Source organism: Rhineura floridana, chromosome 1 (genome assembly GCF_030035675.1).
Source record: "Rhineura floridana isolate rRhiFlo1 chromosome 1, rRhiFlo1.hap2, whole genome shotgun sequence".
Classification (NCBI taxonomy): Eukaryota; Metazoa; Chordata; class Lepidosauria; order Squamata; family Rhineuridae; genus Rhineura; species Rhineura floridana.
This window is the reverse complement of record NC_084480.1, coordinates 110,334,438-110,354,759: the sequence shown is the minus strand read 5'-3', so window position 1 is coordinate 110,354,759 and position 20,322 is coordinate 110,334,438. Positions and strand designations below refer to the sequence as shown.

Here is a 20,322-nt window from a genome sequence, read left to right as displayed (position 1 = left end):
ATGTATAAAAACCTTTTGTAAATCAGCCAATTATAGAATTGAGGTTGGAGGCAGGAGCATCTCAGCCAGTGGGGTAGAGCTGCTGCAAGAGCCTTCCTGCAGCAGTCACTGCCACTTACTGGGAGGAGGAGCAAGGCGGCAGTGAGGTCAGGGCTGCATGGATGCACTGGCAGAGCCAATTGGTGCTTCTGCTGGTGCACATGCACAACTCCAACCTCACCACCACCTTGCCCCTCCTCGTTCAATAAGTGGCACTGATGCTGCTCCCAGGAGGTTATTGATGCAGCTCCATCCCACTGATGAGCCACTCCTGGCTAGACATCCTCTCAGGATCCCTCCCAAGCCCTGTGATTCTATAGGTGTAAGATTGAGTTCTCCCCAAGAGAACTGGTTAAATGACCAAACTAACCTTTTTTGTTAACTTTTGTAACAAGCTAGCCTCTCCTGGCTGAAGGTGATGACATCAAAGAGTCTCTCAGTATATAAATTGAAAATAGGCTGACAGGCCTGGACCCTAGTCTGAAAGGGGCACAGAGGCTTAACTTGCTGTCTGTGGCAATCCAATGCTATGGCTTTGAGGGGACCCTTGGAAACCTAATGAAAGAGCAGGATCTGTTGGCGTGTTAATGCTGCAAACCCCCAGCTTATGCTTAACAAAAGCTTCCGATGGATACATTCAAAGAAAACCAACCCAGGGTACCTGCGGGAACCCATAAAACCTCTTAAGTGCCTGGATATTGGGCTGTGTGGAACACTAACAGCTTGCCTTACACTCGGGGTGGGGAATCTTTGGCCCTCCAGCTGTTGCTGAGCTACAATTCCCACCAGCCTTAGAAAGGATGGCCAATGGCCAGGGATGATGGGAGATGTACTTCAGCAACATTTGGAGGGCCAAAGGTTTCCCACACCTGACTTACACAGAGTCAGAACACTGGTAATTTCAAACCCAATATATGTAACCACAGCTTTGTGCCTGCACAGTCCTCCTGACCTAGCCTCTCCCTGCTATCTTTAGATGCTCTGTGATAAGGACATGGAGTCCTCATCCCACTGATAGTTGCTGAACTGAAAACTATTACCAGAGTTGCTGACATGGCAAACCAATCCCACATAACACTTCAGAGATGGAGGGGCTCTTTCTAGGAGACAATCAGCAAGTGGAAGGGCCTTACATTCTCCTCTGCCAGTGCTGTCCCCCAGTCATTTTTCCTAAGGAGGGATTTGGGTTTGGAGCCTAGATAGATTTTAAAAAATGATTTAAATAGCTTAGAGTAAAGGATAGAATGGGGGATGGGGAAGCGTTAAGCACCCATTCCCACCTGCTGAATCTCCACCTTATGTTTTCCTCATTATGTGTAGCTCTACCCTAAAAGTGTACTCTTAGGGCCTAGTTAGCATTTTGAGGTGGTTAACCTGAGTCTGGACAGGCAGCTGATAGAAAATAGGAAGACTGAATGTTCCTATTTTTCCAAAAAGCAAAAGAATGACAATATCCCTCCATGCAGAATTCTAGATATCAGAGCAAATAGTTCTATCTTACTCATATGATGGTTTTTCAGAGCTTGGAAAAGTTACTTTTTTGAACTACGACTCCCATCAGCCCAATCCAGTCGCCATGCTGGCTGGGGCTGATGGGAGTTGTAGTTTTAAAAAGTAACTTTTCCAAGCTCTTGTTTTCTATCTTTAAGGATTTTGTTTTCCTACAGAGAAGCATTCAGTCATCTGAACTCAAACCTGCAGTCTTAAGTTGCACTGGCCAGATCCAGTTTCCCCACCTCAGAGAAAACTAGCATTCACCAATCTGGTGTAATTTAAAAATCTTATGATTGTTTTCATCTATGCTGTCTAAGCCAGAATTTGCTCAGGTGCTCTGAAGTGTCAGCTTGTGTGAAATTAGGTGAAGCAGAAAATATAGAAGCTTGTATTGAACAATATATTCACATACTCTGGAGGCTGCAGATGGGGGCATTATTCAGAAATGCACTCAAATAAAACAGAAACTTGGAGAGTTTGCACAGGCAGTTCTAGCTGCTGAAACCCACGAGCAGGTTTCCCTACCTATTTAGGAAGAGCAGCATTCATTTTTCAGGAGTGTTAAGACTCAGAATGGACAGAGTCAGCTAATTTGAATCTTAGAAATAAATAAAAATCAGTAAGTGCTGTTTTCTTTCTTTAGTCCAGGCAATAGTAAAGGCAATGCAGTAGCTGCTGATGGGCATATGAACTTTGAAGGCTAGCAAAGAGATGCAGTCACCATAGGCTATGTTTGGCAGCTTCTCGGGTATTAAATAGGAAGAACCATAAATTAGACGCTAGTGTAAGCAGAAGTATTAAATGCCTCCAGTGAGTTCTTCACTGGAGGTATTTAAGCAAGCACTGGATGGCCATCTCTCAGAGATGCTATAGTTGCAAAATTCCTGCACTAAGCAGACTAGATGATCTCTGAGGTACCTCCAACTCTAAACTTCTATGACTCTATGAAATAAATAAAACCCTTAAGGTCACACATATATTGTCTTACTTCACAAACCAAGAAAAGCCAACCTTAAAGGGTTACATCCACTTCTTTTGAAAATATTAAGTGCTAGGTAATAATAATTGATTAATTTCATTAGTGTGTTTGGTGTTTGTTCCTGTTTCACAAACAGAAAGTTACAGTTAAAAAAATTGGCATACACTGGGACTCTTGAACAAATCACACATCCACAATTATCATGACTTGCAGCCTATGTTAACAATCAAACTAAGGCAGCAGTCTTATGTCCATTTACCTGGCTGGCAATAAACTCCACTGAATTCAGTGGGTTTTTTATGTCTGGATAAATGTGCATAGGATTGCCCTTGTAAACCATTAAACAAACAGGCTCACAATTTGATGTGTGATGTTGTGTTATGTGATCCCATGATCCATATATTTTGTTTCATGACATCCCGATTCATTTAAAATGATAGTTTTTAAAATGGATTTTTATATTTCAGTTTTCAGTCTGCAGACAGGTTGTTGCCTCATTTCTAAGCATAATATGTGATTCATTAGGGCATATTTCCAAGCTTAGGTTTAGGGTGTTACTGAGGCTGAGTTATATATTTTAAACCAAAATGAAGCTGCTGCATGGGGCTGCCAGTTTGTTCTGAGTGGTGGTAGTGGTGTTTAAGCCTCCCTCAAGTTCATTGTCCCCCCCCTCTCTCTTTTACAGAGGCATGAGGGAAGAGGAAAAGAAAGGTTTATTTTTTTAAGTTTGTTCAGGGGGCTGAGAGTTGTTATGAGACCCCTATTCCCCTCACAGCTTGGTTTAACCACCAATCCCTCTCCCCTGGGAACTGTTAAAATTGTAGTTCTGTAAGGTTGTCCTAATCATTCACAGCGCCTTAAATTACATTTCCCAGGATTCCTTGGCTTGGCTTTACTAAGACCACCAGTTGTTTTCATGACAAGATTTAAAACAGGAATGTTTACAGGTTAGTTGTACCCACACTACTTGCAAGCTTCAGTTATTTTCTCTTGGGTCAGGACTACTTACAAGCAGGACTAGCTGATGACATGTTGCTGCCTGAGGCAAAGGACAAGATGGTGTCTGTCTCCCCCCCCCCATTCAATTATCATGTTGCTACTACCACACTGGCAATGGGACAGCATCTTCCACCAAAGTCCATTAGGGAGTGCAGTAAAGGCCTGCCATCAAGCACATGCAGCTCTGTTATCTAGCACCCCACAACCCAGCATCCACCGACTAAGATGGTTGCCTCACTGTGCCTAATGGCAGGGCTGTGCTGGCCCTGCTCATTGAATTATGAATGCCTTACTGGCAAAAATGTTATGTCAGCTGTTATAACATTAGACATTTAATGCATAAATTGATGTACATATGTATAAATACAGATTTTCTTGGAAATCAGGGGGAGGAGACTCAGACAAATGGTACAGTCACAAAGCATATGCAATGTACTTGGGCAACCACTGTTAGTGCTGTCCAGCAACACATTTTTTGTAGCTTGAAAAAAACAGTGCTGAAATGTGCAAAGAAGAACAGCAATTAATATGCTGCCGTGCTGACAAAAACCAGAAGCATCAGCCTTATTTTCCTCTGAAGCACTCTTGCTTCCCTATAAATTTCAAAAAGGGGAATAAGTGGAAAGTGCAATAACTGCAGGCAGCACAGATGAACAGTTTCCCATCTTTGTTCAAGCTCTTCAGTCTGTAACAGCCACCACACTTAAATTCTTGGTTTGAAGATCCAAATCTCCTGTAAAGGGCAGAAAGGCTAAAAGCTTTAAACAAATGATCATAGGCATGAGTTAAACTGTTACCTCCTTTGATTAACATAATGCACTTGCCCCAGGTTTCCCCAGAGTCAAGGTTTCAATCTTTGTGTTTGGTATAACACTTCATAGTTCAGAAATTAATACATGGAGAACCCCAATTTCTCAAATTAAAGGACTGTTGGTAATTTCTAAAGCCACATTTGTAGTTTTCAGGTCTGAAATACAGGAAACATTCTAGAAAGTTTCTTTTGAGAGCTGCTTAAAAAGTGAAGGAAGATGAGAATTACGATTTCTTTTCACAGGCATAACCACACATTTGCATACACATTTTCAGTTCTTAAAGTGAAGCTGGTAAGCTTGCCCTTTCCCTGGAGAGCTGAACAGACTGATATTTAGGATGGAAACAATGCCATGGATTTCAGAAGCCTTGCTATATTATAAGCGACAAGATATAAATACTGCTATAGGATAAGGGGGCTGAGGATGGATGGTGTATATGGATCCCCTGTAATCCAGTATTTGGAAGTTGGGATCTGCAGTGGATGAATCCTGCTGAACCAGTCAAACCAGTTTTTTTGTTTGCTTGATGGGCTGATCTGAATTCCAAAGGATGTTATAGGAACTGTGCAAGGAGACCAGAGACCAATGTCTTGCCATAGAAACAAGGGTATCTGCCTCCACTCATCTGGCTAGGGAAATGAAAAGATGCAGAGAAGCTTGCTCTGCTATCTGTGCTGAACCCCAAGCTATGACAGAAGACTCCTACAAGCCTGATGGTGAAGCAAGATCTATTGAACTGTTGATGCTGATCATCCTTCCGTCTTAAGCTGAGGTTGTATATATGTGTACATAAACCATATATCATAAAAACATCACAGTCTCTGCTGACCTTTCTTCCAAGGAAACCAAACCATGGATAAGCACAGGAACACCTGGAGGTCTTGCACTGCTCAGAAATTGGGGTGTGTGCAATATGTAGCAAAACAGCATTATGATGGGTCAGGTGGTAAAGCAAATATTTAGTGGTTTAATTTAGCTAGGGTCAATTCAGGAGGCAATTTGCCTCTGAGAGGGTGAATGAGATTGTGGAGAGGCATTCTTCAGTCAGGCACTTCAGTTAGAATAACTAAGGCCAATTCACATACTTTCAAGAATTCTCTCTCTCTCATATAATTTGTTTATACTACTTTTGTTGCCTTAATAAAGGCTCCAAAGTCGTTTACATAAAAATGCCATCATATGATAACAATTATAACTAAAAACTTGAAACAAGAAGGAGCAGAGTCAAAAACTTCCAATCATATATTAGCAACCATTAAAAGCCATGTGAAATAAGAACATTTTCACTGCCTGCTGAAATGTCAGCAGGGACAGAGGCTAGTCTCACCTGCTTAGGGACAGAACTCCATAACTGGGGCCCTGCCACAGAAAAGCCCCTTTCTCGTTTTCCTGCCAACCAAACTTCCTTTGATAGTGGTACACATAACATGGCCTGGTGGTGGAGGAGAGCTTGTAACATAAGATGTGGGGTATATCATGTTGTCATTCTTCTGCCTCCAAAAAGGGGAAAATACTCCACAAATCTACATGCACACAGTTTGTGTCTCATTCTACATTGTGCACATGGCCAGGGTGCATGAACTTTCATGCTCCCACTTCATATGTGTGGATAGCCCTTAGTTGAGAAGCCTGGTTCAGAACCCAAAATAAACTTGAAAGCCATACTTGGAGCCCCAGAGTTATTTACAAATATATTATATATATAGGTGTACAATACACAACCTAACATAGACTTTTTTCTTCTAGTAAGATCCAGTGTGATGCAATGTTAGGCATATTGGACAAAGACTAGGGAGACTGAGTTTGAAATCTCCACTTAGCCATGAAGCTCACTGGGTTACCTTCCTTATCAGTTGCTGTCTCTCAGCCTGATCTAACTTACAGGGTTTATATGATGATAAAATAGAGAATGGTGAACCATCTATGCTGTCCTGAGCTACTTGGAGGAAGAGAGGGACAGAAATGTAATAAATACCTCTAAAGAACTTCAATATAGCCACCCTTTAAAAACATCTTCAGCATAGTAAGCAATGATTTTGCATATTTGTTATTAGGGACTGGAACATGACCACCACTATTGTGGGGTGTAAAGAGCAACATATAGCATTATCTGAGCAGAAGAGACTTCTAATAGAGTCCAATACAGGTAGCAGAATAACCACATACACTAGACAACAGTCAGATCACTGTACCATGTGTGGGCTCCAACATGCCTGATGGTCTCCGATTTACTAAGAAAAGGAAATGCTGTCAGATAGTTTGAGGAACCAATAGTGGTACGGTATATAAAGCAAGCAGTGAGTCCACAGTAGAAGGGGAACTTGCAAGGTTATATCTGTTTCTACGTTTTTACTACTATCCTATTAAATGTCTCCCAAGTAAGTAGTTTGATTATTTTCAGCCATAATCTCCCTTTACGCATAATCAGATATCAGGTTATATATTTGCATTAACTGAGATTGTTTTTTAAAATGTACCACAGTAGTATATCAAAATTGTATTACTTACTCTTTGATAAATCCCTCCATTTTTTTCTTTTTCCTGGGAAGAAATGTTAAAAACAAAGAAAATGTTGATAGATGTTTACCTAGAAACTTCAAGTACTGCAGCACTTAAACAGAAGAGGAAGAGGGGGAGTGTCCTCAATCCAGCTAAAGTTAGTTGTGGCCAAAAACTTCTACTGCAAGCTATGACGTGAAATAGTCATTATTAAGTTGTTGCACTGGATTCTTACTGGGCAAACCTAACCTTCAGATCCACTGGCTAGGTAAGTTAGGATGAAATAGTGGACAGCGTGGTGGGGCAGTGGCACTCACCTGACCTTCAGATGGCTGCATTGCTGCTACTTACCAGGAGGTAGAAAGAGAGAGGCGGTGAGGTTGACACCGTGCAAACATACCAGCAGGAGTGTGGATTGGCTCTGCTGCTGCATTAGCACTGTGCCAACCTAGCAGCCACATTTCCCTTCTCCCGCAATCTTCTGATAAGCAGCAGTGACACAACCGACTAGAGGTCAGGTGAACCACTACCCCACCATGCTGCCGGCTACTTTAGGATGGAATGGAGATGCCTCTCTGCTGGCCGGGAGCTACATCTGCCACAGAAGCACATACTATGCATACAGAAAGCTCAGTATCTACCACCAGTTGTGTTTTTGCCAACAACTGCTGCCCTGGGCTCCTTTGTGAGAAGGGGCAAGATATAAATTCAATTAATAAATAAAATTAGGTCCTGAAATTCCATGGGCAGGACAGAGATGGGCTACAATGCATTGGATACAAAGCCCCTCCATTTGCTCAAGAGGCCCTATGATTGGGCCCTTACCTATGCCAACTTGGAGTTGCTCTGAGTAATTTTCCTTCATTGGTTTTGTTAGGAGTGTGTGAGGGACAAGCACAGCCAGCTGCTGCCAGCTGCATCAGTGTTTCCTTTGCGGTGGCCCATTTCTAAATACCCAGAATACCGAGGGTCTGGCAAGTCAAGGGGGATACTCTGGCATGTGCCAAAGCTCCATCAAAGGCAGGTGTTGGGAGCAAAAGAGGCAATTGTTGGTTTGCAATGCCACACTATTCAAGATCTGAGGACTGGCGAAATCAGATCACAAGTATAAGGGAAGGAATCTTGCTCAGAGAAAATAAAAGATCAGAGAGAAAGCGGAAGGGAATAGATTACACAAAAGGGAGGAGGGCTGGACAAGAAACTCCATGTATAGCCAAATGCTTTTGAAAAGAGTCAGCAAGAGGGAGCCTGCAAAGAGAAAGGTCTCTCTCTTCCTTGGACACTTGAGACCCACCAGGAGGATCCTGAAGTGAGGGCAAGTCCTGGGGTCACTCGTTATAAGAGAAGACTTTACAGGGGGAGGGGTTTAAAAAAACTGCTGAAGCCAAAAGAATAAATACATATGCTGCCCTCCCACACACTCCTGCCATCTTGGCTAGTCCAAACCAGCAGAATTTGGACACCACTTCATTCCCCACCACCACCACCACATAGGACTGCTCTCTTGACCAAAGTTTTCTCTGTAGTAGGGGATTGAAAGACTAATAATAGGGGGAGCCTCTAACATTTATTTGAAAATATACCTTAAAAAAACCCTGGAGAACACATATTGTGTAAATGAAAATTATACATAAATCATCTCTTTCACATAACATGTAGACGAAATGATCCCTGTAAAGATGTTAACATTAGGCAGCTTTCAGGAAGCAAGGACTTTTAAGTATCAAATGATTGCTGGATTACAAAAGAGGACTGGCAAGACACAACCAAATGAATTGCGTGATATCCAACTGAGTCATAATCAGAATAGACCTACTTTCCGTTTCTTATAACCCAAGTTACTTGTTCATTTGTTTTGGCAATTTATACCTCACCTTTTGACTGAAAGATCTTCAAGGTGGCTTACAATAGATTGTAAATATATAACCAAACCCCACATATACAGAAATAAGTCAACAGTCCAAGTCTTCCCATAGTTTCTCACCTTTTTGGGTACAGAGATTTGTGAATCGTTTTCTTTTTTGAACTTTAACAACAACGAGTGCTGTTAGTAAAAATAATGCCAGCAGACAAATTGGTAGGATAAATAAGATGGAAGATTTCCCCCCAGTAATTGATGGATCTGTTTTATCTGTGAAAAAGAAAATTGTAAAAATATTACTTTGCAGACAACCTGATCCACCACCCAGTTTGACCAAACAAACAGGATATAATTAATCTAGAATAAAACCCCATTTTCATAATTTTGTTGGAAGTTTCACTTCAATCAGTGCATTGTCACGCTGTGTGCTCTGAATCAATTGTCCATTAGGGGCAATACATATAGTCAGTCAGTTGGAAGAGCCCTGCTTGAATTCTCTCCTTGTTACTTTCCTCAAGTTTACACATGCCTCCGACTGGTTAGACGGATATTCTCAGGGCTATCATCACTTCTACTTCTTTCTTCTTTCCACAATTTTCTCTCTCCCTGCCTTTTGAATTCAGCTAGTATAGATGATTAGGCTTTCCTATCCATATGTACTTTTTCAAATAAAATTAGTGCATTTTGTTAAGATAAAACACCACTCTCTTTCATATTCTTTTATATCTCCAATTAACTCTGCTGCATAAAGCAACTCTCTTCAAATTCTCCCCACCACAGAAGCTGTTTCCCATACTGACAGTGAAACTAATGCTACCAAAAGCATCAGGGGCTGTGATCCTAGCAGGATCATCAAGTGGTTGTATCAGGAACTCTATGTGCATCAGGTGGCACTCATCTCACATCAGAGCTGGTTCACATGGAGATTTAATGTGAGATGGGTGCCACCTGCACCCCCATTTAATTCACACTGTTTACATGACGTTGCAGACAAAGGGACGGTGCTTCGCTGCGCTTCTCCCATGTAGGCTCTTTCCTCCTATGTTTTTTGCTGGAGGGGATGGATCATCACTTTCAGATACTCCCCTTTCTCTGCCCACTAAACTCTCCATGAATTCCCATTTTACTTCCGGTGACTCAAGAAGCAACTTCCGACTGACTGCTCCCCAACTGCTGCAGCCCTCCTTTCTTTCGACCCTTACTCGCCCAGTAAACTACCTTCTTTCACTCCTGTTCTTTCAAACTCTTTCCACCCAAACTCCCTCGGGCTTTGCAAAAGTGAAGCTGAACTACCCCCGTGTCTTTCCCGCACAGTGGGGGCATTGCCGTCATCTACTTTTCATTGCAGTATCATTTTAGTCTTTCTCTCGCACACAAATCCTGTCTCCAACTACCTAATTTAAAAAAAGAAAAAGGAAGAAAGGGTTTTACTAGGAATAGAAGAGGGGGTGTAGTCATTGTCATGTCAGTTTCATGCTGAGGCACTCTCCTGGCCTCAGCCTTTAAGCTGGAACAGTCATGAGGATTGCACCCACCTCTCCATTCTGAGTTCCATACGCCCAGTTACTGATGTGACAGAAGGCATGCGTGCACACACACACACACACACACTTCCACTAAAAATTGTATTTCATAAGTACTTAATAAAAAGGGGGGTTATAAATATGTCAGGCGGAAATGAAACTGACAGAATAAAAATTTTCATGTCAATTGCACCCCTGCACTCTCCCGTCTTCAGCAAACCCCCTCCCCATTTCCATTAGCAATACTCCAGAGGGAGTAAACATGTAAATTTGGGGGTGGGGCCACAAGGAAACAGTATTAAAAATATAAATGGAAAACAGCGGATTGGAAGAGTGTGTGAATGTTGAAAATCTATTGTGATGAGAAAAGCCTCATCTTTAATACGTTTAGCTCCCGTGTGAATCAGCTCTCACCCTTGAAAATGCTCACTACACATTAATGTGAAGTCACACATACATTTTTACCTAACAAAACCTCTGGTCTGTGAGCTGATGTTTTTTCATTCAATTTCTTATTCCAGAATACACAGCTGTAGTTTTCATGAATGCTTTGTTTGACTCTCAGTATACTCATTATGTTGAAAAGTCCATCATTGGTCAGTTCATGTGTAGTGTTTGCAGGCATGCTAACATTGGGATTCCTCTCATTGTACCAAGAAACTTCAGCCAGAGGGTACCCTTCTGAATGGCAAGTTAAGATCAGGTCTCCTTCTTCTGTTCTTTCCTGTAGATTGATTCTTTTGTAGGGTGCTGCATAAGAAGAAGCGGAGTACAATAGCACTGAAATTTTTGCGCTATTTTGCTGGGACTTTTTCAGTTTCTTTTCCTTGGGATTGATTCACACAATCATTATATTACTGAAGACCCATGCTGTAACTTTGAAGGGTATTGCATGTGTCTTTGCATTTAATGTGCACATCTTTAGAATACATTGTGAAAAACAAACCAGGAGATCTAGTTCAGACATAATTAGAAGCCAAAGCTTCCTGCTTGGTTTATCCTGCTTGGCCCAGGCGATGAGCGTAGTGCGAGCAATCAGGCAGCATTACCAGCACACTGCTTGTTCATGCTAAACTATGATAGATCAGAAACCCTGGCTTATCTCTATGTATAAATGCAGTCATTGCGCTTGTTACACTGAATAGGAATCTTTTTTTCATTACATTGCCATCCCTGCTATTATTACTATTATTAACATTTATATGCAACTTTTCCATACAAATATGCTCAAAGTTGCTCGCAACAGAGCAACAAAAATGCAAAATCAACATCATTATAATAACAATCATATTTCTAATATTTAAAATTATTGATGATTGTTTATTGTTTAAATAAATAAATATATTTAAAAGTAACAATAAAAATTGATAAATCAATTCCAAACATAACAACTATCCAACAAATCCTTTTCTATCATGCAAAGTGAGAAATAGCCCTAGTCCAAGACTTTCCATAACCTGGTCATTGATAAGAAAGAATGGATATTCCAATGGGCTATTCCAGGTGCTTGGAACATGGAATATCTGCCAGGTTTCGGTTCAACCATTCTTGTTTCTAGTTTAGCAGTATATGCCACAACAGCTAAAGAGGAGCTGGTTCAGGATTTGGGGATGCTTGAACTTGGAAATAGCACTCCCTGTCTATAGGCTTGTTTCTGCACCCCTGTAATGCATACTCAGTTGCCCTTTTCACATCTACACTTGCAGTGTAGATTTTGAGTGGTTTATGCTGTGTTTTTATGTAATTGTACACCACCCTGAGATCTACTGATATTACAGGTTGATATATAATTTCATATAAAGAAATAAGCAACAAGTGGAAGAGGGGTTGGGATTATGCCTGCCGCTGCTATTCTCTGCATATTCAGCTGAAGGTCTGAAAGGGGCTCCTACACATTTACAGATATGTGTGAGTTGTTACCATCTTCCATGCCATCTGACATCCTGATCATGTGTAGTTCCCAATCAAGTGGAAGACATGCATGCATGTAAGAACCCCTTTCACACCTTCTGGTGAATGCACAGAGGTTTAGAGCAAGGCCAGAAAGCATAATCCCATACCCCTCTCTGTGTGTCAAGGATTTGAAAAGGGCATTTGTTAATTACTCTTATTATGTATTTCATTTATTAGTCGCTTTAGACAATAAAAAAGTCTCTAAGAGACTTGACAAAATAAAATAAAATACATAAAAAATTAAAACCATAAAAAAATTAAAAGCCATGACAATGACAAAGAACAAATTATTAAAAATACACAATCTTCAGTACTCTTTCCTCCAGAGGAAACTAATGCTGCAAAATATACTCTAAAATTCCCACTGCTTGGATGGAAGAGTATTACGCAATAGATAGATATACCCCCATGTTCTGTAGCTACTAACCTTCAACTTCCAAAGTAATGTACTTGTAGTCTGCTCCTTCATAGTCAACAACACAGACATAAGTTCCTGCATCTGTAAGCTTTACATTGGTGATATGTAACAGAGAATGTCCCTTTTTTAATTCCTCATGCAACACTGCGGCTCTCCCACGATATGCTGAGTCTTGTTGGGTGAGGTCTTCTTGGCCCTTATTGAGCTTATAGACTTCTTTGTCAAGCTCCGACAGTTTTCTTTGCCATGAGACACTTAAACTTGTCAAATCTAATGGGGAATGTACTGGAAAGCAACATCCCATTATCACATCACTCCCATGATTTGCAGAATAATGTGGCTGAAGAACTTCCACTGTGAATAAAGCTGAGACATGAAAACAAAGCATGAGTATCTATCAAGCAAACACTGGCATTTTTGTGGAGCTAAAGAAGTCCTATAAGTCCAATACTGATGATGTGTGGATTTCTAGTCAGCAGGTGTTGATTGCTTACTGATATGGCTGCTTCCTAGCCTGGTGCAATCCTGTAGGAACAGGCACATCAAATGGGAGGAATCACCAGTGTGGCACCTTCCTATGCCAGTGGGTTTCTGGAGGTGGCAACACTGATGTGGGAGGTGATCATGTTTCTGGAACACCATGAAAAGAAACCACATTGCAGTGCAAATGGAACATAGAATTGGGCTCTTTAAAGGGGTTTCTTTGCAAATAGCCAATGGTTTTTTATCAGGGTTTTATTTCTTCAAGTACATTTTCACCCAACCAAGATTAAACATGGAACTACCATAAGACAAGTTTCATGAGTATTCAGGAACTGCTAATTTAACACACTGGAGGATGGTGATAGGGTGGTGGACTATTGTAGGCAATATCTTTTTTGCTAGGCAATTGTCTACCTATCCCTCCATCAATATTTATGATCATTGAACACACACAACATTAATTCAGTCTTTAGGCTATTCATGTTAGGCCAGTTTAAATCACATCCACACCATACATTTAAAACATTCTTACGCAGAGGGTTCTGGGAATTGTAGGTCTGTGAGGTCAGCACCCTTAACAAACTATAGTTCCCAGGATTTTTTAGGGGAAGGCATGACTGGTAAAGTGGTATAAGCATGCTTTAAATGTATGGTGTAGATGTGGCCTTAGTGATGTGAAAGTATACCAGAAGATTCTAGAAACATGGATAATTCTGGACATGGAGACGTTCAACAAAACCAATACAAAAATTGGTGCTCCCTAGAGGCCTGCTTACAGATGGTTTCTTGTGCAGAGCAAATCCGGTTCCCAGCTTCCTGCTTTTATGTGCTTGAAGTGAATATACCAGAAACCACAGCTCTTTAGGCATTACTACAGATCAAATGTACAGCCCATTTGGAACATCTCCTGTGCCTGCCACACTGAAGTGAATGAAACCTTAGTGCTTAGGAATATTTCCTATTGGCTGCAATTCCCAGAGGCCTGTGCCCAACCCCAAGATTTGCAATTCTCCATTCACAATTGGTGAAAGTCCACTTGGGGGTAGATTTTTTTTTTTTTAACTTTGGCATTTAGGAACACATGAACTATCCAAGCCTTCCAGATAGTTTTGAAGCTCTCAGACAAATGCAAAGTGAAGTGTACAAGTCTGCATTCACAGACGTATAGTTTCCAAATTGTGTGAAGTATTAGTTCCACTCTATTCAGCACTGTTATGCCTCATCTTGAGTACTGCATTTAGTTTTGGACACTGCACTTTAGGAAGGATGCACACAAACTGGAACATGTTCAAAAGAGAACTACAAGGATGATCAGGGGACTGGAAACAAAGTCCTATGAGGAGAGACTGAAACACCTGGGCACGTTTAGCCATGAGAAGAGAAGACTGTGGGGAGATATGATAGCACTCTTCAAGTACTTGAAAGGTTGTAAGGATGTTTACTGCCTAGTTCCGATCCGCTAGTATTGCGATAGTCTGTCGTTCCATCCCACAATGCCTTTTTTTGTTGCTTGCTTTGCTTTGGCGCTTGCCGATTCGATCCACTGGGAAGTTTTTTTGTTTGCCAAAAAAATTGTGTAATTTTTAATGTAAATGCCTATGTAAATTATCATAGTGTTCCACATGGTTTATTATTTCCTATTTATCACACCTACACACTGTTACAAATGCATCAAATTACAAAGATAATTACTTAAAATCAGGAAAAAAATTCAAAGACAAAATCCGTGCTGATTACAGCCATGGCCTGTCGCAAAAAAATCTGTGCTGATTACAGCTGCAGCCCACCGTAAGAAATCAGTGCCAATCCCAAAAGATAGTGACCATGGAATCTAGTCAGAATCCGGTACTAAGTCCGATTTAGCAGATATTCTCCCTTATCCCTAAAAGGAGGTCCAGGATCTCTTCTTGATCATCCCAGAGTGCAAGACACAGAATAATGAGCTCAACTTACAGGAAGCCACATTTTGGCTGAACATCAGAAAAAACTTCCTAACTATTAAAGCGGTACAATAATGGAACCAATTACCTAGGGAGGTGGTGGGCTCTCCAGCACTGGAAGCATTCAAGAGGAAGCTGGACAGCTACCTGTCAGGTATGCTTTAATTTGGATTCCTGCTGAGCAGGGGGTTGGACTCAATGGCCTCATAGGTCCCTTCCAACTCTACTGTTCTATGATACGTTTTTGAGGATTTTATCATAAATCTACCCAAATAAAAGTTATCACCTGTAATCAGATGAAGCTGGATTTCAAGCAGCACAATTGGCAGGACCCTGAACATTTTCCTAGATAGATCTGAAAAACAATGTTCACACCATAAATATTGTCAACTACTACAGTAGGTTGAGCCAAGAACTGCAATGGAACATTTTTGGGAAGTTTGAAACCTAGTGGATAACTAAGTTCTCTGACTGGCATATTAGTCTGGTAAATGCAGATCAAGTCAGCTCATATCACAATTATTCACAAAGATCAAATTCCTCAAGCATCCAGATGATTTCCTAGTATGAACCGGCACAATCACATTAATGTAAATGTACTGCCTTCAAGTGGATTCCGACTTATGGTGGCCCTCTGAATAGGGTTTTCATGAGGCTGAGAGGCAGTGACTGGCCCAAGGTCACCCAGTGAGCTTCATGGCTATGTGGGGATTCGAACCCTGGTCTCCCAGGTCGTAGTCCAACACCTTAACCACTACCCCACACTGGCTCTCACATTACCCCAATGTTAAAACAGCTTCACTCCTTCCAGATTGTTTCTGGATGCAATTCAGAGTGCTTTGTCCTTTAAAGCTCTAAAAGCCTAAGCAGTTTATGTAAAGGACCGTTTTCTCCTGTATAAATCTGATGGCCAAGATAATCTTCAGAGGCCATTCTCAGTGTGCCCCTTTGAAAGTTAAGCAGGCAACTATTAAAGAAGGATCTTTTCTATAATGCTGTTGAAACTGTGGAATTCTCTCCCTAAGTATGTTTGCCTGGAACTTTCATAACTATCTTTTAGGCCAGGGGATGCCAACCCAGCACCTCCTCTGGCATCCACAAAAGCTCTCAGTAAATATTCTCTCAAAAATACGCAAAGCATAACATGCGTTTGCTCTTTCTGCTCAGTTGCTGTTTGCACTGGCTCAGCCTCTCCTATGTTGAACACACCTTGTTAAACATGCCCACATTTCACTGGATGCCAGGACTGGACATCCACTCTCCCTTGAGTTGTGAACAGAGGAGAAGTGCAAAAAGCTTCTTTCTGTGAGCAAGAATAGTGGTGGCTCATGTAAGTGCCATTGATGAGGGGATATGTCCACACCATTTTGTGCCCCTGTCTCTTTGTCTGCTCTACTAGTTGTGGCAGCCATTTTGTATTACATCAAGCCCTCACAGCAGCCATTTTATGTTATGCCACACCCCTAAGGCAGCAATTTTATGACTGGTGCCTAAGGCATGTTCTCAAAATTCCAAATGTGTCCATTGGCCCCAAAAGGTTAGTGACCATTCTTTTAGATGCTATGCAAAAGTCCACACTGTTCTCATGGGTTTATAGTAGCAGTCAGGTTCTACTGAGTTTGGCAGCTATTCTTTCCTTTCTGCTTGCTTATCATTTGTAGTTTTAATGGTGTTTTTATCGGATATAGTTTTGTGTGTTTTTATATTGATTTGTTTTGCACTCAGATAAAGGCAGGGTATATATCTTGTAAACAAATGTCAGTGGTGTCATCTTGGACAAGGTGATGCAAGGCAGTTTGGAGGTTACACCCTCCTCACTACTACAAGAGCCACAAATATTTAGGCCAAAGGATCTGGGTTTTCTTTTCTTTTACATTTTCCACCTCTAAGTTGCACCCTAGATTTGCCTTCTGAGGCAGGGTCTTCATCCAACCTCATGATCAAGCTACCTTGCAGTGAAGAGCAAGCCACTCTCATTCTCAATAGTTAGCATGATCATTTTAATTACCTCCTGAGCCTACCCTATATCTAATCTGCTGAGCATTCTGCACATGCTCAGAGGCACACCAATATGTTGCAATAAGCAGGCGTGCATGAATGATTAAAAACAGATTGCAAGCTGAGTAAGTCTGGACACTCATTTTTCTCTTTCCTGCCTCCCCCTTGCATGGTAAAACCTGTATCTCAAGCAAATTCCCCACTACAAACAGAGGGGAGAACCACAAGATAGTATTGATCTCACTCAATGTTTTGTCTGGTGCTCTCACTTGTCACTTTTAATATTAAAATAGAAGGAATGGAGCAAGGGAGAACTCCAACTTGAAGCTTCACTGACCTTGCTTTCACTGCCTGTCTCATTCCCATCAGCATAGCGCCACTGCCACTTGGAGAACACCACTGCCTCTACCCTCCTTCATAAGCCTTTGCTGTGAAGCACCAGACTTCTACATACACAGCGAATGCAGAAGTAGATGTGTGCAGCAAGACTTGAACTGGCCCGGAGTATCTTTTAACATGGAATGTGGTCTGCATCCTTACCTGGTTGTGGTACTGTGTACAGCCAGTTCATTTTATTTATTACCTTTATACCCTGCCTTTCCATTAAAAAATCCCCAAAGCAGCTAACAACAATAAAATCTGCAATAATAAAAAAAACTAAATTCACATAAAAAACATGGCAGTGCTAGAGCTGTGTGGGGTGGATAAAGAACATTTGTTGTGGAACAGTCTATAAACCAGGAGTGAGTTAGAAACCCTTCCGGATCTACAACAAATTATTTGGAGATCTACCAGTAGATTCTGATCTAGCTTCTGTCCATCCCTGCTATCAATAATGTCAATAAATACAGAAAATGTATAACATATATTTATTACCTATATTTGCATCAAATACACATACATGATTTTCTTTCTTTCAAAGTTTGGCTATGATTCACTGCTCTTAGCCTTTACCAGTTCTCTTCCCATCTCATGTTTTTTTTATGCCAAGGCAGTTCTTGCACAATTCAGACAAAATACTTGTTTTAGAAGACATAAAATACATTGTATCAGAATTATATTCACCTCAAAATTTAAGTCAGATCTTCTCCACACTGGATTTTTCCCCAGGCAAAAAGATCACTGACTTGACGTACATGCCTTGAAACAGTCCGAGAGGAAGGAGGTATCGTGCTCCATTACCAGCGTCTTCTCTGCTGTGAATAAAATCTTGAACTTACTTGAACCAGACTGCCAGGAACATAGCCAACTGTGCTCTCGGAAATGACAGCCTTGCAGTTTCTCTTTCATTTTCACAGACATTATCTTAACCTTTTTGTTCTACTGCTCTGCATTATAAAAACAAAGTAAAAACCACTCACTGCCTGTTACTCTTTTATCTGACAAAAAGAAAAGGTCACAGCAATACATTTAGATCTTTCTGCAGCAATAGTACTACTTTGTTTGAAATAAATGTCAGCTGAAATTCCTTCAGCAGAGTGATTTCAAGGGATTGGGTTCTGAATTAGGCATATCCAATACATTTTCCTAGGTGATAGGTCCTGAATGACAAGAGATGATGGCTGAATTAGCACATTCTCCTCTGGACATTTGCTGTCTATAAATCCAGAGGACTCTTCACCTGATCATGACTGAACATGTGGTAGATATGTATGGTAGTTTCAGGAGGGGAAATATAGCAAGGAAAATCAGAGGTGCTCCAAAAAGTAATTTATAATGCCAAAATACAATTTAAATAACATCCCAGAAGAATATAAAGATCAAATAAGGAACAGGTTTGAGGCTTTAAACTTAGTTGACAGAGAACCAGAAGAACTATGGAATGAAGTCAGAGACGTTATCAGGGAAGACAATACATCTAGTTAAAAAGAGAGAAAACCCCAATGGATGACTGAAGAAACTCTTAAAATGGTTAAAGAGAGAAGGAAAGCAAAAGCAAAAGGAGCTAGAAAAACGGTTAGAACCCTAAATGCAACAATACAGCGACTAGTACATAGGGACAAAGAGAACTATTACAATAGTTACTGTAAAGAAATAGAAGAGGACAACAAAAAGGGTAGAACAAGAGTCCTGTTCGAAAAGATCAGAGAAATGAAAAGGAAATTTAAACCAAGAGTAGGGATGTTGAATAATCAACAGGGGAATACACCGACTGACCGAGATTAAATAAAAGGAAGATGGAAGCAATACACTGAAGAACTCTATAAAAGAGATGCCAGGATGACAGATTCATTCATGGTGGAACCATATGATGAAGAACCAGAAATTTTAGAATGTGAGGTGAAACCTGCTCTTAAAATACTTGGAAGAAACAAATCACCAGGAATAGATGGCATACCAATAGAATTGCTACAAGCTATTGAGACTAAATCTGTCCAAATTTTGACAAAACTCTGTCAAGAAATATGGAAAACTAAACAATGGCCCACAGACTGGAAGCATTCCATATACATCCCAATTCCAAAGAAAGGGGATCCCAGGGAATGCAGTAATTATTGAACGATTGCCTTAGTATCCCATGCAAGTAAAGTAATGCTCAAGATTCTACAACAAAGGCTCTTACCATATATGGAACGAGAAATGCCAGACATCCAAACTGGATTTAGAAAGGGAAGAGGCACCAGAGATCATATTGCAAACATACATTGGATAATGGAACAGACCAAGGAATTTCAGAAGAAAATCACCCTGTGCTTTATAGATTACAGCAAAGCCTTTGACTGTGTAGATCATGAAAAACTATGGAATGCTTTAAAAGAAACGGGGGTGCCACAGCATTTGATTGTCCTGATGCGCAACCTATACTCTGGACAAGAGGCTACTGTAAGGACAGAATATGGAGAAACCGACTGGTTCCAATAGGAAAGGGTGTGGGACAGGGGTGTATTTTATCACCCTATTTGTTTAATCTATACGCAGAACATATCATACGGAAAGCAGCATTGGACCAAGATGAAGGAGGTGTGAAAAATGGAGGGAGAAATATTAATAATTTAAGATATGCAGATGATACCATACTACTAGCAGAAACCAGTAATGATTTGAAACAAATGCTGATGAAAGTTAAAGAGGAAAGCACAAAAGCAGGACTACAGCTGGACGTCAAAAAGACTAAAGTATTTATTTTTATTTTTTGTTGTTGTATTGTTATGTCTTTTTGACTTTGTTTTGTTTGTTTTTGGAAAAATTTGAATAAAAATTATTAAAAAAAAAAAAGACTAAAGTAATGACAACAGAAGATTTATGTAACTTTACAGTTGACAATGAGGACATTTGACACAGTCATTAACCAAAATGGAGGCAATAGTCAAGAAATCAGAAGCT

The 20,322-nt window shown here is 40.7% G+C and overlaps 1 protein-coding gene across 3 annotated transcripts; it reads right to left on the bottom strand.

Moving 5' to 3' along the window:
- Positions 1-1,673: 1,673 nt before the first annotated feature.
- Positions 1,674-18,291, bottom strand: CD274 (CD274 molecule). 3 transcript variants are annotated; one of them, XM_061629353.1, is made up of 7 exons: positions 18,064-18,282; positions 15,287-15,355; positions 12,587-12,943; positions 10,672-10,956; positions 8,807-8,953; positions 6,832-6,864; positions 1,674-4,244 (listed from the first exon to the last, which is right to left on the bottom strand). In XM_061629353.1, exons 2-7 carry the CDS (start codon positions 15,339-15,341, stop codon positions 4,192-4,194), a joined length of 930 nt encoding a protein of 309 aa, XP_061485337.1. In that variant the 5' UTR covers positions 15,342-15,355; positions 18,064-18,282; the 3' UTR covers positions 1,674-4,191. The 3 variants fall into 3 exon arrangements, 2 of the variants coding, with proteins under 2 accessions (XP_061485337.1, XP_061485342.1); XR_009762946.1 differs by lacking the exon at positions 1,674-4,244 and having other exon boundaries at positions 10,664-10,956; positions 18,064-18,291; XM_061629358.1 differs by lacking the exons at positions 1,674-4,244; positions 6,832-6,864 and having other exon boundaries at positions 8,806-8,953; positions 10,664-10,956; positions 18,064-18,291.
- Positions 18,292-20,322: the final 2,031 nt, after the last annotated feature.

Coding starts and splice junctions, on each gene's coding strand:
- CD274 (XM_061629353.1), bottom strand. CDS start 15,341: ATGTTCAGGGTCCTGCCAATTGTGCTGCTTGAAATCCAGCTTCATCTG. Junction 10,957..12,586: donor CATTACTTTGGAAGTTGAAG/GTTAGTAGCTAC, acceptor CTTCTTATGCAG/CACCCTACAAAAGAATCAAT. Junction 8,954..10,671: donor CAGACCAGAGGTTTTGTTAG/GTAAAAATGTAT, acceptor TCTTTTTCACAG/ATAAAACAGATCCATCAATT.